The 15,514-nt window shown below is 32.6% G+C and overlaps 2 protein-coding genes across 3 annotated transcripts in view; one reads left to right on the forward strand and one right to left on the reverse strand.

Annotated features, from left to right (window-relative positions):
- The first annotated feature begins 3,440 nt into the window (after window positions 1-3,440).
- On the forward strand, window positions 3,441-11,197 carry LOC111710914 (xanthine dehydrogenase). Its single transcript, XM_023485108.1, has 19 exons — window positions 3,441-3,587; window positions 3,998-4,068; window positions 4,722-4,805; window positions 5,249-5,338; window positions 6,166-6,305; window positions 6,403-6,648; window positions 6,879-7,710; window positions 7,788-8,069; window positions 8,124-8,605; window positions 8,670-8,853; window positions 8,914-9,339; window positions 9,392-9,559; window positions 9,699-9,827; window positions 9,887-10,020; window positions 10,090-10,237; window positions 10,291-10,401; window positions 10,457-10,553; window positions 10,637-10,744; window positions 11,022-11,197. The coding sequence occupies exons 1-19, from the start codon at window positions 3,494-3,496 to the stop codon at window positions 11,087-11,089; spliced, it is 3,894 nt and encodes a 1,297-aa protein (XP_023340876.1). The 5' UTR covers window positions 3,441-3,493; the 3' UTR covers window positions 11,090-11,197.
- Window positions 11,198-11,704: 507 nt separating this feature from the next.
- Window positions 11,705-15,514, reverse strand: part of LOC111710915 (uncharacterized) — a 28,273-nt gene continuing 24,463 nt past the window's right edge. For both annotated transcript variants that reach the window (XM_023485109.1, XM_023485110.1), the window contains 5 exons: window positions 13,779-13,893; window positions 13,498-13,535; window positions 13,261-13,356; window positions 13,096-13,171; window positions 11,705-12,699 (listed from right to left, as the gene is read on the reverse strand). In XM_023485109.1, the coding sequence (XP_023340877.1) occupies window positions 12,479-12,699; window positions 13,096-13,171; window positions 13,261-13,356; window positions 13,498-13,535; window positions 13,779-13,893 (546 nt within the window). In that variant the 3' untranslated portion in view covers window positions 11,705-12,478. The remainder of the gene's footprint in view (window positions 12,700-13,095; window positions 13,172-13,260; window positions 13,357-13,497; window positions 13,536-13,778; window positions 13,894-15,514) is intronic.

The following is a 15,514-nucleotide window of genomic DNA, read 5'->3' on the forward strand; positions in this document are numbered from 1 at the left end:
AAGACTGTTAGAATTAAAACGATATTTTTTTCAGCGTTAAAAAACAAGAACTTCTCCAAATTATATAAATATCATTAATAGAAAAATAATATCGAGAAAGAAAAAATTGATGGAAGAACCAAATTAATTAGTTTGTATTTCTCTGATGCTAGTATATTTTGTATTGAATGATCATTTTAACTTGTATTTATGCTTAAAGGTATTGTCTTTGTAATTTAAAGTTACCTTCCATTTTTATATAAGCAAAACTGATTCACAACTCTACCCTTTTAACCATGATTTAGGTACAACTAAAAAATAACGTCGTTTTAAAGCCTGACGGTGTTTTATTCTGACAATTTTCTCTCGTGTTTCTTTATTAAGAATTCACAGTTTAAAATTACAAATTTTCAGTGAAAGGATAATGAATATCTCTTGTATTCAAAGTTTTTAAGAGTACTGTGGCTAATCGGCCATTCAACTCTGTAAACTGTTAAATAAGGGTCATTTTAAATTCCATCGTCAATCTCTTTAAATCAACTGAATGTGAATGCGTGTACTTCGTGCCTTTTACTCTGATAAACCTCATGTACTTAGTTAGTGTACACTGTACACTACTTAATTCCCGCATGTACCAACAGCTGTGATAGAGTACATCTTTCCAATATTATGTAATGTATAGATCCAAAAATGTAAACAAAATTTTAACCTAGAGCTCTGCTTATTTTTCAATAAATTACCAAATGTTTGTCAAGATTTTGATTAATTAGTTCGTTTTTGTTTTTTTCTTCGTGTTTTTCTGTTTCTCTATTTTGTTTTCCTTGATTCTGGTTGTCAAAACTCTTCTTTCTGCTTATATCTGTTTTATATCTGTTATTTTATCTTTTTAATATCTATTTGGTATCTGTTAATACGTCTGTTATATATCTGTTTTTTTATCCTTTTAATAATTGTTTAATATCCGTTTTTTTATCTATTTAATATTTGTTTGATATCTATTTAATATCTGTAAAAATATCTGTTATATATCTGTTTTATATCTGTTTTTTATCGTTTTAATATCTGTTTAATATCTGTAAATACATCTGTTATATATCTGTTATATATCTGTTTTATATCTGTTATATATCTGTTTTATATCTGTTTTATATTTGTTTGATATCTGTTCAATATCTGATTAATATCTGTCATACATCTGTTATATCTCTGTTTTTTTTTCTTTTTAACAAAAAGATAATTCTTAATAAATATTGTATATCTGCTATACATCTGCTTTTTATCTTAATCTTAATAACTATTGTATATCTGCTATACATCTGCTTTTTATCTTTTTAATATCTGTTTAATATCTGATTAATATCTGGTTATACATCTGGTATATATTTTTTTTATTTCTGTTTTTTATCTGTTTTATATGTGTTACATCTGTTATGTATCTGGTTTTTTTTATCTTTTTAATAACTGTTTTATTTCCGTTTTATATCTGTTAAATATCTGTTATACATCTGTTTTATATCTGTTCTATATCTGTTTTATATCTGTTTTATATCTGTTTTATAACACTTTTAGTAGGTTCCCTTACCCCTTTGTGACAATGAACACTCAGCCATCCATTATTTGAAATATTTCATTATCTCTTCCATAATGTTCACGTGTTTAGTTTAAAATCCTTAAACATAAAACATAAAGATTTCTTTGAGTCAATGTGGCTACTGGGTAAGCGCTATACCAATCAGAAGTGTTAATTTCTGTTCTTAGATATATTCTAAGTCCCGAGTTGCTTTATTCTGTCATGTCAGATGATTTTTTCCTGATTCTGAAAACAAAACTCGGTCTTCAGAGATAGGGTGTCAATGAAGTCCTATGTGTATAACCCTGTATTTCGTAAACGTGGTCCGCATTTGATGAAAACTCCTTTTGTACAGCCTATTTTGCGTTGGGGGTTGTCTATAAGGGAATCTATCTACCCCATTTATTCCAGTCTTTTTTTTCTTTCATTCTTACATTCTTGATTCCCTGCCCTGCATCAATGTCCTTTCAAGTCGTTGTCAAAATATCATATTTATTACTACCACGTCTCCTCTCACCAAAATTCCTTGGAAGGGAGAGCTGTATTTATTATCTACTAGCTGAAGGGCCCGGCGTTGCCCGTGGAAAAATAGAAATGAAAATCAAAAAATATTTTCGATTTTTTAAGCAAATAACACCCCCCGGCCATTCATGAGTGTCCACAAAAAATGTAAGCCCAATCGGTCCTGCCATTTGCCCGTGGAAAAAAATTTCAAATTTTTTATAGCCTGTAACACTCCTCGGCCGCCCATAAGTGTTATAAAAAATTTCAGCCCAATTGGTCCAGCCGTTTGGCCGGCCATACACAACATATATACGAATGTCTTGTTTTATTATATAGATTGTGATAATATTGTATCCTTTAAAAACAAAACAAATATTTTCTGCAAAGTATAACAAAAATGTGCTAAAACTAAAAATTACGCGACACATGATATAACTACAATTTAAAAGGCATATTCAAGTATGCAAAAACCAAGTTAAAGAGAAGCTGAAAATGTGCAAATTTGTCATAAAAAAGGTGTTTTTCAAGTTATGGTTCCTAATGTAAGAAGGTTTACAAAGAGCTCTGAAATTACTTATTTTCCTAAATTGCGTTTACAGTTTATCTAAGTTTAAAACAAATATTTGAATAATATTTCCAGGGGGAAAAAAATGTTTCGCTCAAATGAGTAAAAATTGTTAAATGACGAAACAAACCACTTGTAATTAAAAATGTTGAAAAAAATACCCACCTTTTTAATGTAATGTTTTAAAAAATATCCACCTTTTTAATGTAATGTTTTAAAAAATATCCACCTTTTTAATGTAATGTTTTAAAAAATACCCACCTTTTTAATGTAATGTTTTAAAAAATACCCACCTTTTTAATGTAATGTTTTAAAAAATACCCACCTTTTTAATGTAATGTTTTAAAAAATATCCACCTTTTTAATGTAATGTTTTAAAAAATACCCACCTTTTTTAATGTAATGTTTTAAAAGATATCCACCTTTTTAATGTAATGTTTTAAAAAAGTATTAGAGAGAGATAACAGATTTTTTAGATATTTGTTTACACGATAAAGATTATATATACTTTATCATTAAGTTTCTTAGGTCAGTCAATACTTTTAAATTTTACCATTCATCATCTACAGCTTTGATTATTTTTATCTTAATGCAAGGAGTAAAAGTTTAACAAATTGGTAAAAATTATCCGATATTGATTCTATACATGGCATCCATCTAAACATCACAGTGCAACGACGACTTGAAAATCGTCTTTTATCTTTAAAAACTTATCGACATTTAATCGTCAATCGTGAATCTACAATCAAATATGATTCATTTAAGAAAAAAGACGCGAAAATACCCCTGGTCCTGTTCTTTTGGTGTTTTCAACATTTTCGTCCAGATTTTAAGAATTTTCAGAATTTTATAACTTTGGTTGATTGATTTTAACAATGACTCAACCTCAAGGTAAAGAGATTACTCCTGTTGGTTCAAGGGTGTCTCAGATATCATTTCTTATCAATGGAGTCAGCCATTCTATTTCAGGTAAACTTCTGTAAAGGTGTGACCAATATTTGTGACGGAAATAAAGACGACATTTATGTACAGCCGTATGTGTATGCGATGTTTTTGTAAGGAAAATAGTTCACGATCGAAATGTGTTTGCATGTTCATTGGACTATTTAGAATCAGTACTTGAGTAGAAATATGTTTGCATGTTCATTGGACTATTTTGAATCAGTACTTGAGTCGAAATATGTTCATGCATGTTCATTGGACTATTTAGAATCAGTACTTGAGTCGAAATATGTTTGCATGTTCATTGGACTATTTAGAATCAGTACTTGAGTTTTACAGCCGTCTTCTTATTCTACAATTTGTGTACCCCACTTTATGATATATGTAATTTTGAACATTTTCTAGCATTTAGATAAAATTTATTATTTTTATTGAAGTTGAAGATTTTGGACCTTCGGTATCTCTGGCAAAGTACATAAGAGAGGTTGCTCTACTTACTGGTACCAAGGTAAAAACTAGATTTGGAACACAGCTTTGCCTCCAAACTTACCTTTTCACAGTAAAGTCAATCCACTCACTCATAAAACTTTTAAACGAATGAAAACTCACGTGGTTCTACCGAGTTCCCTAATCAAAATTTGAGGCAATGAAATTAAGGGCTTAATGAAATTTGATCGAACAAGACACAAACAGTAATTATTTATATTTATATTTAAATATATATATATATATGCTTAAACATTAAGAATACAACTTGTTAATTGCAATGCAACCAACTTACTTATTCCCACTTCTAATAGATCAAATACTTAAGTACAGGGTGTCCCACGAAACATGACAGTTGGTAAATAGTTTTGAATGTCGTCTTCTATACACTGTATACGATATTAAAGGCTGCTTGCAGTTTATTTCGTTTAAAAAATCTTTTGCTCAAATATATTTTACTATAATTTGATTCCTATATAATATTTTTATTATTGTCTTTGGTATTAAACAACTTAACAAATTATGGAAGAAGACATTCTAAACCATTTACCAACTGTCATGTTTCGTGGGAAACCCTGTATATCAAGAAGTGGGACAAATTTTTTTTCGAGTTATTTATGAATGGAGAGTTGAAACTCTAGATTAAGAAGCTATCTAATCTCCACTTGTGTTCAGGTGTCCTGTAACGAAGGTGGGTGTGGAGCATGCATTGTAACAGTTCAGAAATCTACTAATGATAAACCAAGATCTCTAAACTCGGTGATATAACTTTTAAGATATTTTTTTTTTAATTACACTGGAAAAGATTCCCTAACATTTTGTTTCTAAGATTGAAATCACTTTTAAAGTATTTCAAAATAATGAACTTTATGTTTGAAATAAAATCAAATTTTTTTACGACTTTGTGACTTCGTCGCGCCTCTTTATTTTATTTTACGCACAACTATGGGACAGGACATTTTTTCGGAATTCTCAATTTATCTCTAGAATAAGAGGCCGTTATGATTGAAAGATTTCAATCTAACGTGAATTTTTCTGAAGTTTGACGAGTTCGACGTGATTGTTAGGGATAGAAATATTTGTAAAATATCCTTTACATTCTGTTCAAAATTTTCGTAATTTTGAACAGCTTTCTGTGGCTCAATATTTTTTACAGCTTTTCATCAAGTAATACAATAATAATAACAATCTTGTGTTTTCAGTGTTTGACTCCGGTCCTGCTTTGTGAAGGATGGTCGATTACAACTATTGAAGGACTTGGAGATAAAACAAATGGATATCATCCTATACAAGTATAGATTCTACATTGGTTCATTGTTTTTTACAAAATATAATTTTTTGGGCTATTTTTAATAAAGAATTATTTAGATTCGCAACGATTTGCAAAGGACCTAAGCAATGATTTTTAATCCCTATATATCTTTGCAACCTGATGTTCAAGACCTTCGGTGAAATCTGTTTAGTTATAAGTCTAAAATTTATTTATTCGGTGTCCAAATTTAATGAATTTGAGCGGCGTCTTAACTCCGCCAAAAACCGGTTTCAATTGAGCGCCGGCTTAAATCTTGAAACAACGAATACGATTTTAAGTGGAACCAACTGTATTTGAGCCGCCGCTCAAATTCTTTAAAGTCGGCCTCAGGACGCAAAGTTAAGCGTATTATAAAATTAGAGTTTGTGGAAAGAACTATTTCTTTTTAGCACTATTTAGCATTTTTGCGCAAAAAGATGATTTTAGTGCAATTTAGTGCAAATTGTGCTTATCTCATAATATTTCCTAGAAATTTAACTTTAAATTGATTAGCAATTTAATGCAAAAAATGTACAAAATATCTCACAATGCTGCGCAAATATCAAACATATTGCGCAAAAGCGGAATATTTGAGAGTGGTTGCGCAAAGTGCTGTTGTTTGTGTGTGGGGAGGGGGGGGGGGGAAACAATTTGCGTATGCAAGCAAAATTTTGCGTTTCTTTCAACAAAAATTGCGCAAATGTTTTGTTAAGGTTCGCATAGTTCAATGTTTTCAATGAAACAAAATGCTTCTGAACATTTCATCAAAAATGCATGATGAGAGGAGCGTAAAAAAAACAAAAAATGTCTAAATTTCTGCTTTTCAAGTCCAAGCTGGCGGCTGAAGGTGGAAGCCAGTGTGGATACTGTTCCCCTGGTATGGTTATGCAGATGCATTCTTGGATACAGGAACATCCAAACTCAACTCACCTTGAGTTAGACAATATCCTAGATGGAAATATTTGCAGGTAGCACTAAATTTTCTAAGCATATTCATGCACATCACTTTTTTCAGAAAAATTAATACTTAAAAATTCATTTTATCTCTTGTGTCATTTATTGTAGATGTACAGGGTATAGGCCAATTCTGGAGGCTTTTAAATCCTTTGCTGGCAATGTAACCGATATTGAAGAATTAAAAATATGCAAGAGCACAGGGAAAGCTTGTCCTAGAACAGGATCTTGTGGAAAAACCTCTCTATCCTTGTCTGAAGGATCTAAACTAAATGAATCATTTGAGTGGTATAGGCCAACTAAGTTGTCTGAACTACTTGATGTTCTAAAGAAATTGACTTCGGACACAAAATACAGGTAAACAATGCAATTTGATATTTCTGCTCAAACTTACCAGTGGCCGAATTTAAAGAATTTGAGCGGCGGTTTAAATTTAAGCCGCGGTTTAAATATGGTTGGTTCCACTTAAAATTGTATCAAATGTTTCAAGATTTAAGCCGGCGCTAAATTTAAACCGGGTTTTGGCGGATTTTAGCGGATTTAAACCGCGGCTCAAATTCTTTAAATTCCATCTCAGTATACTTTAGAATTATTTCTGGCAATACTGGAAGTGGTGTGTATAAAAACGATGGACCTTTCACTATCTTCATAGATGTGAACAAAGTTTCTGAGCTTCATGAGTCAAGCTTGGGAGTTGAAGTAGTTCTTGGAGCAAATATCAAGATTACAGATGCAATAAATCTACTGACAACTGCTGATAACGAGGTATGTCAAGGAATAGCAAAGCATTTTAATAAGATTGCTGGTAATGGGATCAGAAACCAAGGATCATTGGCAGGAAACCTTATGATGAAAAACAGCCATATGGATTTTCCCTCAGATGTCTTTCTTGCTCTTGAAACAGCTGGAGCAATGGTTGAAATTGTAAGTTCTGATGGCCAACTGACTGTTCTTACTGTAGAGGAGTTCTTTGCCTTAGATATGGTTCAGAAGGTCATGGTGAGAATAAAGATTCCACTAGGAGCCAAATCTGCTCCTAAGAAAAGCTTGAACAAGCTCTGGGCACATGCAGGGCCTATTAATAGCAAAGCTAGCCAGGAATGGAAATTCAGATCCTACAAGATCATGCCCAGGAGTTCCAATGCTCATGCTTATGTGAATGCTGGATTCTTAGCACTTATTGATACTGGCGACAACTTCAGAATCATTGCAAAGCCAAGAATAATTTTTGGAGGGATAAATCCTGGCTTTGTTCATGCCAAAGCTACAGAGGAGTTCCTCATTGGGAGAAATATGAACAATCATGATATGTTTATGGAGGCTCTTTCAATCCTGGGTGAAGAGCTCACACCTGATGATGAACCAGTGCTTGCAACCTCACTTTATAGAAAACAGTTGGCAATGGGATTATTTTACAAGGTAATCATTGCACAATGCTTGAAACTAATTAGATGGACTAATTAAAAAAAATGATTTTTTTTCATTTAATTTTGTAGTTTTACCTGTATGTCTTGGGCAATACTGCATCAAGTGCTGTACAGTCGGGTGCATCTGACCTAGATAGAGGACTCTCTGAAAGTGTTCAGTCTTGGGAAACGGATGAAAGCCAATGGCCAGTCTCCCAACCTGTGGAGAAAACAGAGGCTAAAGTTCAGTGCTCTGGGGAAGCACAGTATGTAAATGATATTCCAAGTTCTACTGGTGAGGTTCATGCTGCCTTTGTCTTGTCCCAAAGGGGGAACTGTGATATTGATTCAGTTAAAACTGATGCTGCTTTGGTATGTATGTAAAAGCATATAAAACAACATCTTGTAAATTGACAAATATTTTAGGCAATGCCTGGAGTAATAGCTTATGTTGATGCAAATGATATTCCTGGAGTAAATGACTGGAAACCCCTTCCCATTCCTGAACCTGTCTTTAGTTCTGGAAGAATAGAATATGCCGGACAAGCTATTGGCCTAATTGTTGCAGAATCCAGAGAACTTGCCATAGAGGCTGCAAAAAGAGTTGAAATTACATATGCCAATTTAGGAGAGGTAGTGACTGACATGGAGAAAGCAATGGAACAGACAGAAAATGTTACAGCATTGGGGGCACCTGTAGCATATGGAGATGTTTCTGGTGCAATGGCATCTGCAGATTCAGTTATATCTGGAAGGTTCAAAACAGGATCACAATACCACTTTTACATGGAAACTCATGTAAGCATTGTGACTCCAACTGAGGATGGGTTTGATGTTGAGGTTCCTACTCAGGATATAAACAACACTTCAATTGCAGTTGCCAACGTAATGAACACATCAGTAAACAGGTTTGCTAAACTAAGCACTTTTAACTGGCACATATAATCTACTTATGTTTATTTTTTTATATAGTATCAACGTTTCTGTCAAAAGGCTCGGAGGAGGATTTGGTGGAAAGGTCTTCTTACAAAACTCCTGTGCAACTGCAGCTGCTGTAGCAGCACACAAGTTGAACAGACCTGTTAGGATTTGGCTTAGCCTTGAGGATAACATGAAGATGCTTGGGAAAAGAAATCCATACCTTTTCGAATACAAGGTTTAGTAAATTTGTATGTTTTTTACTTGTCACAAGTACTTCACAATAACTTTTTTTTAGATTGGGTTTGATAAGAACAGAAAGATTGTTGCTGTCCAGAGTGATTTTTACTGTGATGGTGGCTGGAACTTCAATGGTTGTGATAGTCCTTATGCAATATTTTTTGGCCAAAACTGTTATCACATTCCAAATCTTAGTTTCTCTGCATTTGGGGTTAAAACCCACACACAAGCCCATACTGCAATGAGAGGTCCGGGAATGTGTAATGCACATGCCATGCTAGAGAACATGATGGAACAAGCAGCTGCAGAGCTTGACATCAATCCATTGGAGTTGAGACTAAATAACCTTATGGAGCAAGGTTCTCCAGTTATACCACCTCCTAATATATTAGATGTCCCATGCCCAATCAAAGAGATTGTTGATCAGATTAAGGCCAGCTCTGCCTATGATCAGAGAATTGAGGCAGCCTCTGCCTTTAATGAGGTATGTCATGGACACAATTCTGGATTGATAATAATACCATTTTTTACCTTAGGCAAACAAATGGAAGAAAAGGGGTATATCTTTAGTGCCAATGCGATATTGGCATGATATGGAAGGATGGGGAGTCAAGTTTCACTGTCTGATATCTATATTTGCTGACGATGGAACTATTTCTGTCACTCATGGTGGAATTGAAATGGGTCAGGGTCTTAATACAAAGGTATTGATTAGCTAACCTTTCAGGGCTTTTAACTAATTTGGGATCTAGTTCTAAACATATTAAAGGCTTTCCAATGACCAGCAAGGTTCAAAAATGAAATAACTTCTTATGAAATCTAATGGGATTTAAAAATGTTTAGGTACACCAAGTAGTTGCAAAAGAACTAGGCGTTGATATGAGTTTAATCAAAATCAAGTCTACAATGAATGTAACTAATCCAAATGGTATCACTACAGGAGGAAGTGTTGGATCCGAGATGAACTGTGCAGTAAGTATTTTTATTTTTTACTTTTGATATGATCCAAGCCCTTATTCTTTTGTTTATAGGCTGCCATCAATGCATGTGCTATTCTCAATAGCAATTTAGCTCCTGTGAAAGAGAAACTTGGCAGTGGGGCAACCTGGAAAGATATTGTAGCTGAAGCTAACAGGAGTAACATAGACCTCTGTGCCAGAGTCATGTACAAAAACATTATTTAATGAAATTTTCATTATATTTAGTAAATGAAAACACCAAACCTTCATTTTAGGTATGCCCCTGACACAGATCCAGAGGTTAGAGGATACAGTGTGTGGGGTTGTACTGTTACTGAAGTAGAGGTGGATATTCTTACTGGGGAAATGTTTATTGTCCGATCAGACATTATTGAGGATGCTGGATTATCAACCTCACCACAGGTGGAACAAAATTTGATGCTCAAAAAATACATTATCTAAATTAAGACATTAAGGTGGATATCGGACAAGTTGAGGGTGCTTTTGTAATGGGATTAGGTCTCTGGACATCAGAGCAGATAAAATTTGATCCTGTTACTGGAGAACTACTGACTAAGAACTCATGGGTATGTTTGAATTATGTCATTGAAGGGGCTTAAATAAAATGTTTCTCATTTCCAGGAATACAAACCTCCCGCTGCTAAAGATATTCCTCAGGACTTCAGAGTAACCTTGTGGAAGAATTCTAGAAACCCTCTAGGGATCTTGTCATCAAAAGGTATGATATAAATGTTTTAAAAAGTTATATTGAGATTCCAAGGTGTCACAAATAGGATTTCTGTTAACAATGCCATAATTTAGCTACAGGAGAGCCTGCTTTGCTGATGGCTGTTAGTGTCTTCTTTGCCATCAAGGATGCTATCAGCCACAGTAGAAGGGAAGCTGGGCTTAATGGATGGTGGAAACTTGGTAAGAACATTGCCAAACATTTCTAACAATAGTTAGGTTTAATCTTATACCTAGAGTTAAATACCCCCAAAATAAAGCAACATATAACTGAGCAACTGGCCCTTAATGACTTGCAAAAGAATGAAAACTAAATGCCACTATTTTTGGTTATTTCTGGGCAAAAACATGTGGCTACACGGCTAAACGTGTGGCTAGGACTGGAATGAGTGGCTAATGGCCACGGGTTGATATGGTGCACACAGCACAAATTATTCATTATTTGTGGCTGTAATTTTAGATGCCCCTGCTACTGTTGAGATGATACATCAGCATTCTGGAGTGAATCCAGAACAGTTTGTATTCTAGAATATTTTTCATTTTCAAGACTATTCTGTGTCAAAATATTTATTGGAAAATGTCTTGTAATTATATGATTATTAAAATGGGGAAAATACATTTTTGCTTTGAATTTTTTTTACGGACTTCAACATTCCTTGTCTTTAAATAATCTTAAATATATCAAAAAATAATACATTTTGAATGAAGAAAGTATTTAAAACTTATGAATTATGTAATTTCCCAAATTTGAGGAAATGAGTATGGTTTGTAGTTATGGCAGTAGTAGGGTAACAATATGAAATTCACAAATGTATGTTGTACATAAAATGTTCAAACTAAAGATTCTGACATTGGTATAAAAGTAACTTCCTAAGGAAACCTGTTGAGAAAGGAAAATGTTTTATTAAGAATCTCTCTCCTATAAAAACAACAACCAGAAGAAAGCTCACAATGAGATGTTGATACGGGATTCCATCAAACATTTGGGAATTTTTCTAAACAGTTTCTTTTAAACTTATGTCTGTTCAAGGATGAATAATAAAGGTCTTTTTCTTAGAAAAACTGAATATTGTGGGTTGTTTTTTAATGATTTCCTCATTTTTACTTAGATTAGGATCCTGAGACATTTACTTTTTCAATGAATTGGCTTACGTTTACAGTAAGTTTAAAGGAATAAAAAGGTTAAAAATACAACACATTTTATTGAATTTTTTAACTAATTTTACTGCGGAAAATGCAATATAATAATAATAAATGTTTAAATTACATTTATTCTTTTAAATCATCTGATGATGCTCATGCATTGATCATACTGCATGTAACTAGCAGACTGGTTAACTGTTTCATATACTAATATATCAATACAGTACATTGACATGTTTACATGTTATTTTTTTCTGTTTACAATTTTGTATGCAACTGGTTAGAAAGCAAAATTTTAATTAGATTTTGCCATTAATGTATTGATGTGTAATTGTGTATGTCGAGAAATATGGTGGGGGAGCTAGATTTCTTAAGATAAGGATGGAAACTTTAAAATTTGATTTGAAATTTGATTTTTAATGTTTATTATGTCACAAGTGTACAGGCAACATGATTAACTGAAAGAATTGTAGATATGCCTAAAAAGTATGAACAATCTCTATCTTAATAACTAAATGAAGAAGCTGAACCGAAAAATTTAAAATGGGATATCCTAATCCCGTCCGGTTAATTAATCTGGAGATTGATAACAAGAAGATGAACACGCATTATTTAATTTGGTGATTTAGAAAAAGAGGAGATCCAGCATTGATTTCAAAATCCAACATTCTAAAATTTTCAGCTCAGACCACATGTAATAGTTCATAGTTAATTTTATCAACAATAATTGACGGCAAGAGAAATGTTCTGCTAGACTAATGAGTAATGACTGGACTAATTAGACTGAATGATGGGTTCTATGTGAGGAGGGTTTCCCGAATTTTCCTTTCCTTCTGAGGTTTCAACTGTTTTAGACTGATTCCCAACAAGAGAAATGGCTGCCACCCTTTCTTCATTCTCATCCTCAGCTTTTCCATTGATAGCTTTATCATCTTCGGATCTGGATATTTTTTCAGGATCTCTCATGTTCTTCAATTCTACATCCCCCTCGTTTCCTTTCAAATAATTAGAATAGAACTTCACTGCACAGCATTTCCAGAATCCAACAAAAAACAACAAGTTTTAATATTCGCATAGCAACTACTTTCCCATTAACCAAAAAATATGTTTCTACAAACTTAATTTAGATTTTGTTACATAACTTTAACATTACTTTATGAAATGCCTCTTATGTAAAGACAAACCATCTGGAACATTCTAATATTGTAACTTTATAAATGCAACTTAAAAATTCTCACATTTATCTAACTTAAAATATAAAAAATTCAATTTTCTTTAAACAAATTTCAAAAAAGCATCCCGTTATTTGAGCTATATATTAAAAGCTTTTTTAAATGTAAGATTATATTTTTAAATCTTTAATTTGAAATTGTGTATACTTTAGCTGTTACCTAGAAACGATTTGATTTCATCATCTTTTTCACCCACTTTATCTTTCTCTTCTTTGGATGAGTTTCTGCTTTTGTTCTAAAAATTGATACAGTGTGTCAAACTTGATCTATCAAAGTGGAAACTATATTTTTTCATTTTTCATAATTTTTTAGCTATTTTCTTACCCTTTTCACTATGTTTTTTTTCACCATAAATAGAGAAACAAAACTAGCGAATAAAATACTACACACAAAAGCAGATACACCGAAATACCAGAATGCCTGAAAAAAAATATAATAACGTCGAGTTGAATATATTACAAATAAAAAAATAACTTACATTCATATTTATTAATTTAATAAAAAACATTTTTTGAGCTTTTGGTTTAAAAATTAAACTTTTTGAAAAAAAATATTATTTACCTTGTGTGTGCTTTTTGTAGATTCAATAAGAACACCACCTATTAAAATAACACCATTATAACAACAAAACTAGAGATACAATTTGTAGCGATCAATTCCAAATTCAATCAGATTCTGCCAATACCCTCTCTTCATTTTTTTTCGCGAACACTCCCCTTAAACGTTGGATGACTCAGAAGTTTCAGGGCTGGAAAGTTTTAAGGCTTTAAACCTCAATGTAAAAGTTTGTGCAGTGAATATCGAGTGCAAAAGTTTCGTCCTCTTTGACTTAAAAACTTTACCTACAAGTCCCCCAAATCCTCTTCCAAATCCATCATGGCAACCTCCTTTAAGTCCACTAAGAGTCCCTAGAAGTCCTTCAGGGGCCCTGGTTCTAATAAACTCCGCAGCTCCGACCTAAAACGTTTATTGGAGTCTTTGTCACAAACTCATGTTCTTATCTAAATGTTATATTTTTACAACCTGATGATGTAAACCTTTGAGATTCCAAATTTAGATTATTTGATATATCAGAATTTTTAGTTTGAAATATCACAGGTATACAAGATTGGGTTGCAAAAATATAAAGATAAGAAGAGTAGAGTTTGTTGCAAAAACTCAATTCCTTTGTATTATCAGTACAACTTCACAAATGCATTTACTTGTAGAATTCAAAAACTGTATCAATCACACTGCAGAAGAATAAAAAGGAGAAAAGGTTTAACCCAGAACTCAGTTCCAACTATCTAGCCGCGTTGTTAACGGTTAGTTCCAACCCAGCAAGACATTAAATTAACATCAAATTGACATCTTTTTTTGAGTTTTATAACGTCATGTTGACGTCACGAAAGGACGTAAAATTATTGTAAAAACGAACCCCATTTAATGTCAATAGGACGTCATTTATGACGTTAGATTGATGTCAAATATCCTTAAATTATGTCATTTTGAATGTGTTGAGTCATCATAGGGTCAGTCCATTTGAAATCAGTCAATTTTTCCAAAAGTCAGTAGGCACCATCTTCGAATGTTTACAAACTTTAAATATTAAAAGACCAATGTAAGACATTACATAATCAGTAATTTTTAGACTTTGTTGACCTCCGTTTGCGGAGCACTGAGGTCATAAAGTTTTGACCTCTGCAAAGAGGTTGCTCTTTTCAAATTGCTATAACTTTTTTGCTATATATGAAAGCGACCTAGTTTTAACGTCTTTAAATAGGCAATGAATTAGGCTTTATTTTTTAAATAAAATAATCAATAAATTAATTTTAGCGGTTGATATTACCAAATAAAAACTTGATTCTCAAAAAAAAGACATTTATACTTCGATTTTTTTAAAAATTCACACAAAACACTCTTTTATATGTTGAAAATACTGTGTTAAAATGTCATGCTTGAGAAATTATTGGGTTATAAGATATTTTTGGTTTTGTGAGCGTAACTGGTATTCAGTGATTTCTGTCTAACCGGCGGAGATAAATAGCTCGTTCAAATTAAAATAAGAATAAATAATATCATTTGGTTTTCATTTAATTCATAGATAAAGTTCCTTAATACGTTAGGAATATACTATTGTTTGTAAGAGAATAATGTCAAAACTCGAATTTTTTTTGCAGTATATTGGTGGCCTTCTTAGAGTCTTTCTTTCAAATAAAAATAAAAATAAAAAAGGCAGCACAAGCCTGTCTTGTTTTCTTGGAAAAGAAAATGATTAGGCAGGCTCGTGGGGATGAAGCAATGTCACTGCTGCTTCCTTTTTTCCATTGCCTTTCTAGGTGACACATTGGCAAAAATACACTATATTAAAGAAAGACTCTAAGAAAAGAAAAGAAGTCAAATGCAATTTTATGCTAAAATAAAATTTACGAAATTTACTGTTTAAAAAAAATCCGTTCCCTTCTATTTTTAACCGTTAATGTTTTTTCAAAATCGACTAATATGTTCCGTTAATGTTTTAAAAATCAACGGTATTGCCGTTCTTTAACGCACACTTCCGTTAATTTTCGAAAACCTCCGTTCCGTTAACAGAACTTTG

The sequence above is a fragment of the Eurytemora carolleeae genome, unplaced genomic scaffold (assembly GCF_000591075.1).
Source record: "Eurytemora carolleeae unplaced genomic scaffold, Eaff_2.0 scaffold953, whole genome shotgun sequence".
NCBI lineage: Eukaryota > Metazoa > Arthropoda > Copepoda > Calanoida > Temoridae > Eurytemora > Eurytemora carolleeae.

Coding starts and splice junctions, on each gene's coding strand:
- LOC111710914 (XM_023485108.1), top strand. CDS start 3,494: ATGACTCAACCTCAAGGTAAAGAGATTACTCCTGTTGGTTCAAGGGTG. Junction 6,306..6,402: donor CTAGATGGAAATATTTGCAG/GTAGCACTAAAT, acceptor CATTTATTGTAG/ATGTACAGGGTATAGGCCAA. Junction 7,711..7,787: donor CAATGGGATTATTTTACAAG/GTAATCATTGCA, acceptor TTAATTTTGTAG/TTTTACCTGTATGTCTTGGG.